At 46.9% G+C, this 15,475-nt stretch overlaps 1 protein-coding gene across 4 annotated transcripts in view; it reads right to left on the bottom strand.

Moving 5' to 3' along the window:
* The window catches only part of PCCA (propionyl-CoA carboxylase subunit alpha), a 477,968-nt gene that overhangs the window by 967 nt on the left and 461,526 nt on the right, over positions 1-15,475 (bottom strand). For all 4 annotated transcript variants that reach the window (XM_042979710.1, XM_042979700.1, XM_042979707.1 and 1 more), the window contains 2 exons: positions 13,165-13,305; positions 1,990-2,067 (listed from right to left, as the gene is read on the bottom strand). In XM_042979710.1, coding sequence (XP_042835644.1) covers positions 1,990-2,067; positions 13,165-13,305 — 219 coding nt within the window. The remainder of the gene's footprint in view (positions 1-1,989; positions 2,068-13,164; positions 13,306-15,475) is intronic.

The following is a 15,475-nucleotide window of genomic DNA, read 5'->3' as shown; positions in this document are numbered from 1 at the left end:
TGATTCCTCTCAATTTTAATCAAGTTTTGCTTTCCCGAATTTGTGTTCCGATTTAAGATGAGCAGGGAGATACTGGAGTGGAGATGAAGCAGTCTTTTGATTTCTTGGAGGCTCTGCTCAGGCATGGAAACAAACGATGGGCTAGAGCTTCCTGGCCATCTGAGCACCTGGCAAACAGGAAGAACGTCCCGGACGGCGGGTTCGGGGCCCTGGCCTGCGTCCCCACTGCTCCACTGGGAAGCGGAGGGCTAGAGGGGCCTTTTCTCCCTGGAATTCAAGCTCTGGGGCCTTCATGATGTGAACATGTGCAGTGGCCACTTCAAAGGCCTGGTAGGTGCTATTGGCACTGAAGCGGCCGCCCTTTCTGATCTGAAGCCTCCGATGTTTGTATAGCGCGTATCTTTCATGCTGCGATTACTACATGAGGACCGGTTTCCATTGTGAACGTTTTCTCCGGGAGGAAAAATGGCCCTCCAGATAAGAGCTGCCAGTCCCCAGGCTCGCCGGGGCCTGCTCCTCTGTGCAGGGGCCTCTGGCCACTCCTGGGAGCCCTGCTGGGGAGGGGCAGAAGGAAATGGGATGGGCAGGAAAGACTCCAGCTGAAAGGGGTCAGGCCAGAGTACAAATTCAACCAGAGCCCATCGACACCCTGAAAGCAACTCTGGGCCGCCGATGGCCAGGGATCAGCGAAGTTCCACATGAAACCCAGAAGCCACCGTGAGGCCACGGGGCTCAGAACACACTGACAGACCAGGGCTCCACGCTCCCTCAGGGAGCTAAGACAGCGTTCATTTTTGTGTTAGTACTTCGGTCCAGCAACACGGGCCCTTGGCACGTAACGACATAGACATATTCTGGATCCCCCCAGATAAGGCCAAGTCTTCATCATGCCTGGAAAATTTTTGACACTAATGCAGCATAAATGTTAAATTAACCCTAGGGAGCAAATGCAACGATTTCTACAGGAACAGAAACGATTGTTGGTCCACTTTTAGAAAAGAAATCAGATGTCGAGAGCAGAATTCCCAAATCATGCGATTCTCCTCTCCCAAACACCACGGAGCCTGGACACAGCCCACGACAGTCTCTTCCAGCCTGACCAGCCAGCTCCAGGCCCAATGACCATAAACTGGGCCTCTGTCCCCCCAGCCAGGCCTACTGTCTGCATATCAGCCTCATTTCTTTTTGGGGTGACAGAGGCTGTATCTCTCTGCAAGTGACACTGTGAGTTGACAGCACCTCTCTGCCAGGGCACCCATGTCCCCAAGGCTTGGTCTCACTTCCCAGGTGTGGCCGCAGGGCAGGATGCCTATAGTCCTCTCCCCTCCCCGCCCCACCCCGCCTCCTCCAGGACACCCGACACTTCCAAACCAAACCCTCCTCAGAAAAGGCTCATTCTGCTACGAGTGGCATCTTTTTAGAAGCAGGGGGAATAATGAAGTTATTTTTAAAAGGACTTTTCTTTATTCTTCAAGGAGAAACCACATTTAAGAAGTTTTACTCTTAACAAGTTTCAGGACAAATATAGCACCTTTTCTCCTCCCTAAATCATGCCATCCCACATGTGTGCATGGGGCTTTCAGCTCCTCTTGATCTAACATTGAATTGTTCTCTTTGCGGAGAAATTATCTTGAAGAGTTACATTAATTTTTGCAATCTCTAAAACCATTTCCTGCTGTGTCACCTGAGTCTCAGATAACTAACTGCCTCCAAGACAGATGTAAACATTAAAAATTAAAGAGTCCTTAATTTGAAAGACATGAAGGTGAAGAACAATTGTTCTTGGACTACCTGCACATCGCAAAGACTCTCCACGAGGCAGGGACACACGGATGCAAAGTGAAAAGAGTTCCCAATCTTAATGTCCTGGTGTGCTGGCAGGGGTCACCTCCACGGTCCCTTCCAGGCCTACCCATCCAAGATCCAAGGGTGGAAATTCTGCTTCCTGTCACAGAGCTGGCATGGGCTACTGGGAACTTGGGGACGTACCTTGCCAGTTTTCCCAGCTGTCATACTGTTCTGCATTTTCATGGCTTCAATCACACAAATTTCCTGGCCTTCTGCTACCTGGAAGAGCGAACAGAAAAAGGACACACATTTTAAAATCGTTGTAATTTTGCAACAATGCTCAAGAGTGAAGCCATCAAGAGATTCTTTGTCAAATGCTCTGAAATGTTATCCAAACAGCAGCAACGACCTCTAATACTTCATGTTCCAAGTGCTTCTTGGGGGACAACAGAGAAGGACCATTTTCTCTATCATCATCAAATACTCACTGGAAAAAAATCCCTGATGTTGGAGGATTAGGGGGGCTGGTTGTGGGGTCTCCCCTGGGAATCAGTCTCTGAATCTGCCTTTGCTATAGAGATGTGGCAAAATGGGATGTTTTCCACTTAATGTGACATGTCCAGATTTGGCAAATCTCTACATACAGAGAAATCTGGGGTTTCTGGGGGCTGGGAGGCAGAGGGGAGTGACCGCTGGTGGACACAGCATTTCTTTTAGGGGTGAGGAAAATGCTGTGATGGTTGCACCCCTAACTGTGAAGCCATGACAACCACCAAGTGCATGCTGTAAGGGGCCAAACTGCACTGGATGTGAATTTTATCTCAGGAAAGCTGTGACCAAAAAATAGTGTTCCTGTCTATCGCCTTGGGGGGGGGGGGGGTGCCGGGAACAGCAGCCAGCCATGGGGACCACGGTCTCAACTTCTGCAGGACATGCCAAGTAACAACCAGGTGGCTCCTGGGAAGTGCCTTCCAGAACAGGGAGGGATTTCTCAAGCTCTGCCCGGTCCTTGCAAGGAGACCGGTAGCTCCCACAGGCACTGGCTGAAGCTTCACCTGCCTTTCGTGGCGGGGCCAGTCCAGGTGGAGCTGGCATGAGCTCCCGGGGCTAAGCCTGGGGCTTCCAGCAGCAGGCAGCTGTGACCAAAGGCCGCTCTATTTATTCTCTTCGCTGCCCTTGATGGGGAAGCATCAAGGAGCGGGCTGGATTTTTCTCCTCTGAAAAAGGGCCTCCTCCCAGTCTTTGAAATGGTAAAGTTGTTTCCCAGGGCAACTGGCTGGCTCTTCTGGGGTGCTGGTGGGCATCCTGGGGTGGGGCTCCAGGGCACTCACACCACCAAGGTGGCGCTGGCCCAGTGTGGCAGGAGTGCCTGGAGAATGTTCTTTCCTGAAATCCCCAGATGATCTCCGAGCTCCCCCCCACCCCTGCCCCCGGCCCCCTGTGTGGCACAAGCTGTCTCGCTGGCAGTCAGGGCTGCCTGCGCCCCGTGCATTCCTTTCCTCCTCTGATCAGGTGGTGGGCTGCCTTCTCCTGGCACAGAAACCTAGAACAGGGGCTGCCAAAGCTGCGGGGCTGGCACGGAGGAGAGACGCTGAGCTGGGGAGCTGGGCTTTGAAGCTCTGTGCTCACTGCCCGTTTTGCTTCATTTTCTCCTGGCATCTGCATCCCGCGGAGAGCGGAGGATACGCACGTGAGGGCCGCTCATCGCAGGGCAGGGGGCAGCAGGTGGGCGTTGGCACACGTGCCCCCTCCAGTCGTCGTTCCGGGGCCGTTTTTCTTTTCAGAGGCAGGCGGGGCCCAGCGAGATGGGAGAAGGGCGACTCCCTTGGAGGGGCCCCGCTCACAAGCCCCTGGTGGGCCTGCACCGCGGTCTCCTGGGGGCTGAGGGGCCAGAGCTGGCCTCTCTGCTCGGCGTCCCCGCCTGACAACTGGGCATCCTGGCAAAAGATGCCAGGGGGGATTTCTGGAAATGGATCTGACACCCAACACAACAGAATGTAAATTCTATCCAAACTAACCAGCTCTCCCCTGTCCAGCCCCCTCCCCCCCCCCCCCCCCCCCAGATGCTGGTAGCTCTCTCCTTCACAGCTGGCCTAGTGCCCATGGTGGGGACCTGTGTGAGCTTGCCCCCCTCCCCGGCCTCCCACTGAGAGCCCAGGGCTGCCTGGCCCTGGGCCCTGTGGGCTTCGTGGGGGAGGGCACACCCCGCCCCCCACCCCCCCCCGTAGCAGGTCTGTTCCCTGTTTGCTGCTCGGCCTGGCTCAGGGTCTGCAGGCCAGACCGAGCGCCCCTCGCTGTTCTTTCCGGGATCTTCAAGTGAAGTCACAATTAATGCAAATATGAAAAAGAAATAAACTCCAGAAGTTTCCAGCGGTCACACCAAGGGGGCAAGACCAACCTGACAAGGATACCATAGAACCTGTGCTAAAGGGCAGCGGAGCCCGGGCCACGACCCGACATGAGCCGGTCACACTGGTGCTTAGACCAGGGCCCGCTGGAGCACGGGGCAAGTTCACAGGATTCTGCTCTCGCCACCCCTGGCCATCCTTCCTGGCTGGCCCCGGGCGCCCAGAGCCTGCGTGATGTGAAAAGAGGTGCCATACAGGTGACTCAAGCAGAGGTCCCCAATCACACTACTCAGAAAAACAAAACCTTGGAGAGGGGGGCAAGTCCCAAAGTAAAAATACTCTTATTAAGTCCCTCTGGCAGTCTGATTAAAAGGACTTCAAAGAAAGCGCCTCGGATTCCAAGGGGCCACTGGCAGCACTGCCTCGAACCCACATCCGGTTCCTCTCCCTCCTGCTTCCCCCCTGGTCCCTTCCCTCCACCTGCCAGTCTGCATCTCTACTTCGGTCCGGGTGGAATGTGAAGTACTCACTTCTCCCTCTCTGTTCACTTAGCAATGGGTTTTCTAGTCTGTTTTCACTCATTCATCCCTGAAAGAGAAAGAAGTCTTGGAAGTTGTCCCTTGAGACCCCACAAAACAGAGAGGTCCGTCTTGGTCAGCAGAATCGAGTCACACGCGGACGTGTTCTAAATTCACATTATGTCATCCCTCAACGACCGCAGCCGGAGGAGCTACGTGGGGTGGATGCCGAGGTCGGGGACCGCGGGCCACGCTGTCAGGGCGCCCCACCCGGGCTTGGCCCGCCGCACCCAAGGGCATCCCAGGGCCCCCCACCCCCACCCCGCGATCTGGGAGCCTCCAGTCCACCGGTGGTGGCTGGCCTGCCCACGGGGCTGACGGCTGACGAGGTCGCGGTGGCGCCGCCCGCATTTCCCCAGGTGCCTGCGAAGCCCAGGCAGGCGCGGCATGGGCCCGGAGCGCTGACGTGGGGAACTTGGCCCCGACGGCTCCACGTGAGCGCGCGGCTCCCGAAGGCTCCGTGCACACACTTCTCTAACACTTTTGTGCATCATCTGATAAAGGCTCACTGATTGTGACAGGAGGTCTCCGACGTTGGGCTTACAAAATGGTCACAAGCCTCGCAAGTCTTTTCGATAAACCTAGTCAGCCTGATGTCCTTCTCCGCTCCCTGTCTAATTGGTGTAAAGTTTGGAGGCCTGAGTCCTGTATCTTTCATCCGGCTTATTGCGTCCTCTCCTTTGACATGGGGTCAAGGTTCACATTCGCATCCGATTATCAGAGCGCAGCGCTCATTAAGCGGGGGCCTGCCTCACTCCAAAATGAGTAAGCTGGAGAGAAAACTCGGCCCATTTACTCAGCAGATTTTAGCATGTTTAGGAGGCCTGAATGTCACCCGGCAGTGCTCTGCGCTGAAGAGTTTCAGACATCTCCAGCTGATGATTAATTGTGAGTGATGGGAAATAAAATCCAGTAAAGCCAGCTGCTTGCCATGGTCGGCAAAATGACTCTAATGGATATAGGCTGCCAATTTTCCAGTTTTACTGGCAAGTCTTCCAAGTGTAATTAAGGGAAGTTATAAATGATATGGAAATCTATCAAGTTCCATTTATTTTCAGAGGACTCTTTCCCCAGAGACTTTTATCTTCAAGCTTATAGTATGCTTTGTTGTGCTAATGATTTAAACCCCTTCTTATTTCTGATTAAAGCCCCCAATATCCTTCTCCCAAGTTCGCTTCCCTCCTTCCCCAAAGATGAAAAGACACAGACCCTTCTCCAGCACACGTCCCTCTTGGAAAGCACGCGAAGACGGGGACACGTCTGGCAACTTGTATCGTGCTGACTGTGAATGCACGAAGAAGGCTCAAAGAAAAGTGCAGGAAGAGCGCGGGCAGAGAGAGGGGGAAGAAAGACCTCCACCAAACATAAAAGGGAGCCCCCAAAAGTCCAGACTTGAAAGCTGTGCTCGAGGGCAGACATTCATCAGAAGGTGGTGTAGCTCACTAATGTTATTTGATTTGGAATAAAAGCATGAAAATGATGGCAAAGGCCTAAAATTGGAGATGTAAAGGCTGACTGCACAGTATCCCATTTCTCAATTTCATCCTTCAGAGCCACAAAATGGGGGTGATACAGTGCCGGGATGAGGTTTACAGTAACAGCTGTGCTCTTCCCACACAGGGGAGGCCCTTCTAATGGGCGAAGGTCTGTTTGGAACAGACGGGGAGAAACAAAACAAGGTTCCCTATTAAGAGTGTGCAGTCCTATTTCTGATAAAGAAAATGATTACGGGAGTCGGCTTTCCTCTGAGGTGGGTCCTACCCTCTTTTGTCGTCCAGAACCAGGGCTGTTTTAAAGGTGTTATCCTTTAAGTGGAGGAGAGAGGACATAATGTCACGGAGGGTTTTCCCCCTGTAAGCCTCCTCTCCGGCAACTGTAAAGAAGGCCCCGGAAACGGTGCCAGTGGCATATGGCTTTCTACTGTGCTAAACATTCACACAAAAGACAGGTTCATCAGTCATTGTGGTATCTGGATAAAAAATTAGCTCCTGATGGATGGTATTTTGAGCTTACCTGCTGCTAGTACATTACCAGAGAAACACAGGTTTTGAAGCCCACATGACATTAGAAACTGCAGACCATGAAATACGACACGTGCAGGAGCACATAATGTACGCCAGATTATACACAATAATAAATAAGCTATTTAAACCCTCTGCCTAAAATTGGGCCCGCTGCAAGGAACCCTGGGTCACTTCTACGCAGGCCAATTAATGCACAGCATCTGCTGTATAGAAGCAGGGCACGCAGCACTTCCGAATGATTTCAGCAATTAAAAGAAAACTGTTTCCTGCCTGTTCAGACAGCAACTGTTTCAATGCAAGAGTGAGCACCAAATCACTGTGTGCAGCTGAAAAATTAAGTCCCCTTTTTGGGGAAGAGGGGTGGGTGGGAGGACGAATTTTTATGGAAAAGGGAGCCTTCTTTTGTTGTCCTACATTCTGTGTTTTTCTGCCAAATTAGACAGAAGGCTCGGAGGGCTTACCGGCCTGCTGCAGGCTCCCCTTCTGGGCCACCCGAAAGCGCGGATCAATATCAACCCTGCTGACGACTCCACAAAAGTGAAAATCCTTCAATTACATTTTTAAAGGCTGTTCTACTTAGAACACAGGTGCCTGAATGCAATGCATTTTACGGCCCTTAGATCTGAAGAAAGACGCAGTTAACAGCCACAAGAAAAAGGCCTCTCAGATTTGGTTAAAAGGCACTGCTAGAATCTGATTATAATAACTTCCTCTTTCTGAGCTGGTAAGATAGGCTGGTAAATATCCCCTGATATTTCCTGAAGAAGAAATGTGCATTCACATCCCAACATCTTCATGTAAAGAGGGAGGGAGGGAGACCCGGGGAGATGGTCTAGTATTTAAGCAGTGATGGAAGGAACCGTCATCAAATTTACAAAGAAAGAGGAGGCGGGCGAAAGAAATGCCACCAAACCCCTTATCTCCAGTCTAAGGCCTCCAGCAATGGGTTTGTGCTCTAGCCGCCTGCTCACGCAGGAGCAAGGAGAGGTGACACCTCAGCCAAGGCTGCCGGCTGGGGGGACTCCAGGCCCCTGCCTGCGCAGCGCTGGCCCCGCTTCCCCCCACCCCCACCCCCGCCCAGAGCTGCCTCCCTGGGTCTGTACAGTGGGCATGGAAGCAGGGAGCAGAGAGGCTCCGGGAGAGAATACAGAGTCATGGCCAAGATAAAAGTCTAGTTTTCCTTAAAATGAAAAGCATTTCTCCTTACTGCCTTCTAAGTAGCCAGGAACTGGAGCCAAAGCCCCCAGAGTTAGAGAAGAACTTAACAGTATCTTTAAGGTATCAGTCTGGATCCTCTACCTCTGTGAAATATGCTGTTTTAAAGCCCTCGGTGATTCAGTGTTTTTGGCTTTTCTCTCTTTTTTTTTTTTAAGCAAAAGGGTGAGAAAAGATCTCGAGAACTGCCATCTTCAAAAATGGTTAAAATGAAGATAACATAACCTCTAATCCCAAGTGGATCATTTCTTGAAAAATAAAATCAAATGCCCAACTTGCAGAAGACTCACCTACAATATTTGATTGATCTGTAAAATATTTCTCTTATAATTATCATTAAGTTACACTGTGAAAATTCTCAAGTGGTTACCTCCAATAAAAATTTGCCTAAACACTGAAAAGCGAATGTTACCTGGAAAAGATAAGAAGGCCAAATTCAGGGTAGCCATCACTTGAAGAAGACAGGACAGGAATCTGATGAGGGTAGGGAGGGGCCACGGGCAAGTCCACAGTGTGAGCAATGTTTTATGGTTAAGTACAAGTGGAAATACAGGAAAGGTACGCAGAGAGCATGAGTACTTGTATTATTCTCTGTAACTTTATGTTTGTAATATTTTGTAATTTAAAGTTTAGAAATGTTAAGTAATGAATGCATAAATTTATTTATACCTGCTTTAAAATACGATCTGAGGTCTAGGTGAAAAACTGGCATCTTGTCAAGTAAACTGCGATAAAACATGAAAATGTAATTATTGTCGTGATTTCACGAGTGTCCATCAAGATATCCAGAAATTGGAAAATCCATCAGTCGAGCCAGGGCCTCTGCCAGGGAAAGACACCATTATCATTATTATACTGGGCTGTACGGGGCATACAAGTCACTGCCAGATAAACATGTCAGGAGGGCCCATTCCAATGCCATCTAGAATGCCTAAGAGCAAAAGAGGCTCCAAGTCTGTTTCTTCAAGAAATGAAAACTAAAGGTCTCTTGCCAAATTTGACATGCGCTTTCCCCAGGATCAGCTGTGGGCTCAGTTCCAGATGGTCTGGGGGCAGAGGGGGGTATGAATGCCACACTCTGAAACGGCGCACCTGTGTCTCATGATCAGTGGCCATCCAACTGCTTGGGAACCTTCCCCCAGAGCCCCTGCAGGAGCACGTGCAAGGAGGAAAAAAATCAGGGCTAACTCTGGGGCCAGCGGCGGGGTGGGGGGGGGGGACTCCCACTAATGATCACAAATTTTGTCTTCATTGGTGCACGTTAGAGTATATAGTTTTGTGCCCAAGACCCCATGCATGACAACAACAGTCCCAAACACCTACTTCCCCTGCTGCTAAAGGTCAGTGCCCTCACCGAGTACATCTCCCTTGTCTTGGCCCCACAAAAATACCGCCAAGCCTGTCTCACTAATACTGAACAGGGTAAGTGGCAAGAAAAGCAGCAACAGGTACTTGCTGCCAATCTATTACTGGACCTGTTCTCACAAACTAGTAAGTCACAAAGTGGTAATTACCTAAGTGGGGACACAGCCTACCTCTGGTTCAGGTCTCCACTGTTACTGTAATCAAGAAGACGAATATTTCTGATGCAAATCTGAGATGTCTGCTTAACTAGAACCCACCTCAGAAGAAATCTTGATTGATTGCGACAGGAAAATCTCCCCTTGGGTTGCCTCATTTTCTGCTTTGTTTCTCGTATCGAAGGACTAACAAAACAACTCTGCTCCTTACTGACTTTATGCCATTTCAGCAGCTCTCAGTCTAAAGCTGGCAGGTGCACTCTGCCATTATTATGAGAGAATATGTGTACTTAATACTGTTGTTCGACAACATCCTAAAGACAGACATTTTAAAATTAAAACAAGTTATAAAAACTCCTGGCTTTGATTAAAATGCCGCCAGTGTATGATGGTGCTAAATATACAGGAAAATAGGGATTTCTTCCAACTGAAATGAAAGTCTGTTGCAAAATTATTTTCAGACGGCTGATTACCAAAAAAAACAAAAAACAAAAAACAAAAAAAACAAAAAACAAGAAAACAAAACAAAAACAGACAAAAGCATATGAAAGTCATTCTGCCAACTGTCTTCTGAATTAAATGTGTGTCTCCTGACTTTCCACAATCCGCTTTCTTTCTTTCTTAGTGGTTTGCTGGTATGTGTTTGACTGTTGACTACAACCCCCTCCCACTTGTTCAAAAAGGCTACTCTACCATCATTTGAAAAATGATTTTACTGCCACATTTAATGTTAAATACTATGTAACAGACACTGAAAGGATATTAGAAACTTCTGCCGCATGAACCCAAAAGAACACAGCTTCTGTGCTTTAGGAGGGGAAAGACCTTTCCACAGGAAGCTCTCAGAGTGCATTTCTTACTTTTGAGCAGCCACCCCACATCATTTCGCCCTGAGGTTTTGTTTTTTTTTTTTAACTCTGTTAAGATTGTTTGCCTCACAAAACAGATTTATTATTTATTATTTATGTGATGCTTTTGTGGAACACATTATTGCCAGGAGCTCCATTCTAAGATTTCTCAAGTTTTACTTAACCTGAATATAAAAATATCAGATTACTGGAATTCAAACTATAAAAAAATAACATTTCAAAGAAAACGAGAAGAGCTGTAGGCCCCTATTTGTTTCTTACGTCCTTGTTTTCCTTGAAAACACACAGGGATGACTGATTCCATTATCTTTCTACTGATACAAGTGGAACTTTGGCTCAGCTATTGTTATTGCTAAGAACAATACAACATGCCCGTGGCACTAAAACAATTTAAAACCACAAAACTTAAAAGTTACAAGTATTATTTTCTCATAATGGCCTCAAGTAAGCATGTGCCTTTGGTCAAAGGAAAGTTTCTTGTGTTTTAATTACACAAGGCAGATTTAATGATAGAAGCTGCTGTTAAGAGCCCAAGATGAAGCTTCTCACCCTGCATTTGGGGAAGGGAACGGTTTGGGACACTTCTCACAACTAGTAACTCAAGAGAAAATACTGTTTTACCAAAACATGACGGCACAGAGTAAGAAAGGAAGTTCAGCAAGGACCAAAAGTGGCACCGGAAGCTGGGGTGAAGAATTTAAGAAGGTGTGCACTCTCCCTGACCAGCCTAGGCACACGCGTGCAGAGAGCATTTCTAAGTAAGGGGAACCACACAGAGACTAGAAGCCAATTCACTAGGGGTGCACACCCAGACTTGGACTTTAAAGGACTACATAAAGTAGAGGTCCCATGACCCCACAGTAACATTTTTAACAGTCGGTTCTCAAATTAAACCATTCTTGAATACCCACATTTAATGACTGGTGGTGGTTTTCAATATCTGAGCTATCCCAATGAACCAAGGACTAACCCCACGTTGTTCCAATTTACTAAATGCTTTGCTTTCCCCCATTAGATTATTAGCCAGGACACGGAAAGTATGAAGCCTAAACCCTTCTGGTGTCTGGAGAAGCCAGACCTGGAGAAAGCAGTTGCTGGAAACAAGGAGGCTACATGCTTCCCGGTTCTCTGCCCCAGGAGTGGTGCGGGGGAGGCCAGTGCCAAGGGAGGAGCAAGACCGACCACAGTGTGAGCCCCTCTTGCCCCCCACCCTGCCTCTGGTTTTGATTCAGGTGTTGGAAAAGTAAGGATTTCAGTTACACTTATTTTCTTAAGTGCAAATGTGATTTTATAATTAAAGCCACACAATTAGGACAAGCTCAGGATGGCAGCCTATGTAGCTTCTAGAAAAGGCTTAAGATGAAAAATGGGAAAAAAAGAAAGAACACACCACACTGTTTACTAACCTGCACGTCTAGTTGCTGGAAGATTCCACTGACTGCTCTCATAATGCAGTGAGTGAGTGGAGGCATTTTTACAAAATCCAAATAGTATATTTGACACACAAGATTACATTAGTTTCAGGTGTACAACTTAGCGATTCGACGTCTTGGTGTAAGCATTCTTCATGTCAAGGCCAACGAGCTATCATCTTAGGACCCTAACCCTTTAGAATGAAGACCAACGAGGCAAACCCCTCCCCATATTCAACATATAAATGTAATTTTATGTATCACTTCTCCTAAATCCTTAATAAGACAGTCTTAATGAGGGCTTTCTTCCAGGAATGTCAAAGCCTTTAAAGTAAATATAACAATTCATAGCTACTGAGCCTCTCCTATGCCTTTCTAGAAGAGTGCGTAGAGTTCTGTTTCTATATCATCAGGTAAGAGCAACTGCTAAGTCAGTTTTCTGACTTCATTTATCAATTTCAGGGCTCATCATTTAAAGAACAAACTGATCGTTTTCTTTTTTCCTGATCATTTTTTCTTAATATTCATTTATTATAAATATTTCTCTAGAGGCCAATGCAAGCTACATGAGTTTTTCTCCATGTGATTTTACTAAGTATATTAATAAAGAAATACAGAGGAAGTTCTAATGCACTCTTTACAGGAAAGTATGTAAACTCCTGTGATTTCACTGAGACACACAATGGAATCACCGCCATACCATCCATTAAAGACTATCATGTTGGGCCATGATTTTCCAGCACATAAATAAAAATGCTAGTATTTAACTGTCCCCTAGAAATCTGGTTACATCTTTGTTTTCTTTTTACAAATTTCTGCTGCAAATCAATAGAGCTCTCTCTCCATGCTCTATGAAAATGCATCCTACCAATCTGTCCATAACATGTTATGGTGACTCTGAACATGTGAGGAAATACTAAGATAGCTTTGATTTGTGCCTTAATGTCACAAGGTCGAGATGAAAAGCTTCAAACTGTGATCCTGAATTATATGTATCAAGTTACGGAAGTGCTCTGTACCGCACAGTTTATGGAATTAGCTTTCCTTAGCCCCAGAAATCATAGAGAGTTCCCCATCAAAGGACTATTGCTTGGTGTCGGTTCTTCAAGGATACTTAAAGCACAGAGAACTAGAAAGCAAATTGAAATTTTAAATAAACTACTTCCAAAATACTGCATTTGCCAATTAACAGAATGACTCTGGCCTTATTTCTATTCCAGTCCCAGGTCTTTGGTAGGGGAGACACTCAGGGATACTGTTACTAACCCAATTCAAATGTGAAGCAGTTGGACAGAGAATGTGCAAAAGCTATTTAGCGGTTTTGTGGGGGTGGTAGGAGTCAAGAAAGAGCTGCACGGAATGTGATCGCGCTTCAGTCCGCCTCATCCCACAGACAGGCTCGGTCCTTACCATGTCTCCAGGCTTGACAGAGACGGTCACCACCACGCCAGGCATCGGGGAGCGCAGAATACTGCTTGTGTCCTCAGCCGCTTTTTCCAGCATAAATTTGTTCAATTCTGCAGCCAGTTTGGTTAATATATGCACCTTGTACTTAAGGGGGTAAAAAAAACGTAAGTGAGTTTAAATGAACTTTTCCTCAAAGGTAGCATTCTTTCAGAATCAGATTTTTAGCTCTGAAATTTAAATGATCACATCTTTGAATTCAATGGTTTTTAATTATTGTACAGATAAACAAAATATAGTCATTTTGTTTCTGGCACATGTTGTGAGCTGGTTATTTAAGAAATTTCTTGAAACGAGAACAACTCCAGTAATTAATTAGTGAGAAATAGCAGTCACCCTGGAAGAGAAACATCTCAAAACTTTTGTAAAGAAAACAGTGAGGATTTTTCCTTATATTCCCTTCACTGCTCACAAACTTATCCCAATTAACACGGATTCTATGAGCTGGCTGGGTCAGCAGGAGGGAGAGGGGTGACTCTGCGGGCACCCGCCAGCAGATGGCAGCAGATTGCTGTCTCAGGCTCCTGTTCCCCGCGAGAGCGGCCGCGCCACCAAGTTAAGACAAAGGGTTTCAGTGTTCGTTTGGGGCAAAATAATATTTAAAATTCAATCTCTTTCTAGAGGCACAGTATGTTATATTCACTACAGAAAAAGTTAGCTCTTCTTTTTGGGCACAACATGGCGTAGTCTTTCCAAGGTACCAAGATGCTTAGGGTAGATAAAAATGAAATAGAAGGACTATCTTCTACACAGAGAGACAATAATATCAGACTTTAAGCCATTGAGAGAAACATTATGCACAAGCAAGTATTTTTAATGGAACCTTTTGTAGATGGTTCTCAAACAATCGGGCCGGTTCAAGGGAGTTCAGTCAAACAGAACATTTCTAATAAAGAGAGTTTCTGCCTGGCAGGGGAAAATATCCTGGATCTCTATGAACAAATAGAAGAGCCACAGTTTGGTCTACCCAAAAAGAAACAAACTCAGCTGGTTTGAGGAGGGGTTACTCAGTGAGGCTGAAACCAGCACCTGAAGATTTCTGAATTCCTTCCAAATTGCATCTCCCTTGGGTAAGAGAGATACAACACGGAGGCAGCTCCATTTTGTTCGAGAAAAGATGCTGTAACTCAAAGCCGCCTGTGGGCATCATGATGGCAGGGATGCAAAGGCAAAATAGAACTCCCCCTCTAGTTCTGTACAGGCATGGCGGAATTCCTTCTGGATGCTCTTTGTGGGACTTGTTCTAAAAGGGCAAGGGAGACCCCCAGGAGGAGCACCGATGGCCTAAGTTCCGCTCAGATTTGCCACTGTGACAGGTTGAATAATAACATCTTTTGCATGTTTCTTTACTCCTGAGTGTGTGTTTTGCAATCAAGACATACAAGTGTCTGCCAGTTTCTGAAGGATATGATCCTTAAGTGAAATTACAGTGCAAATAAAAGCTTTTTGCTCCTATTAAAATTCATCTGAGTCCTAAGTGGCAAGGAGAGTGCATTGTGCTGTCAGTCTAATAAACATTCCAGGCAGAGGGACTACTTATCAGAGATGAATTGTACCTCAAAGTCTTTCATTAGACCATGGCGGGGGGGTAGGGGGGTGGACGGAGAAAGAAGGGATAACATAATTGTACCAAATTGCATGGTTTTCGTAGCTGTGCTCTGTCTGCCTTAGAAAAGAAAACCCAACACCCCTAGGAGCAGGAGAGTCCACAGCAAAGTCACTTTTCTAGCTGGCAGCGCCCTCCCCGGCTCCCAACACGTGACTGGTCAGCACTGGGCCCAGCTGTCCAGGTTCAGTGTAGCACACAGATCTAGTTTTTTCCCCTTGTTTTTTGTACCATTTGACTACAAAATGTGAAGTCTAAATTCAGGGAAAGGCTCTTTCTGCACTGTGAACAATATGATTAATCACATTTCACCACAGTGGACAGGCTTAAAACTTAATTTTAGCTATATCACAAACAAGCCTTAATGTAAATAAAGAGCTGAGATCGTACCGAGCTCCATTTCTCCCCAGAAATTACAAGATCCTGACTAAAACTGGATCCTTTTACTATTTTTATAATTTTCCTATCTTTTGAATTCCTTTCTCTGTAGGACTCCTGCTTTGCTTGGAAAGAGATGTAAAACAGTCACAAAACTCAGCGCCTTTAGATGCAGTCTTTGTTATTGATGAGATGTTCCTTTTCCTCTTGTATTTGTTTATTGTTCTTAAATCTGTTTGGGGGATAAGCGACTTATTGTAATCACAAGTAAAA

The sequence above is a fragment of the Panthera tigris genome, chromosome A1 (genome assembly GCF_018350195.1).
Source record: "Panthera tigris isolate Pti1 chromosome A1, P.tigris_Pti1_mat1.1, whole genome shotgun sequence".
Taxonomy (NCBI): domain Eukaryota; kingdom Metazoa; phylum Chordata; class Mammalia; order Carnivora; family Felidae; genus Panthera; species Panthera tigris.
This window is presented reverse-complemented; position numbering and strand designations above follow the sequence as displayed.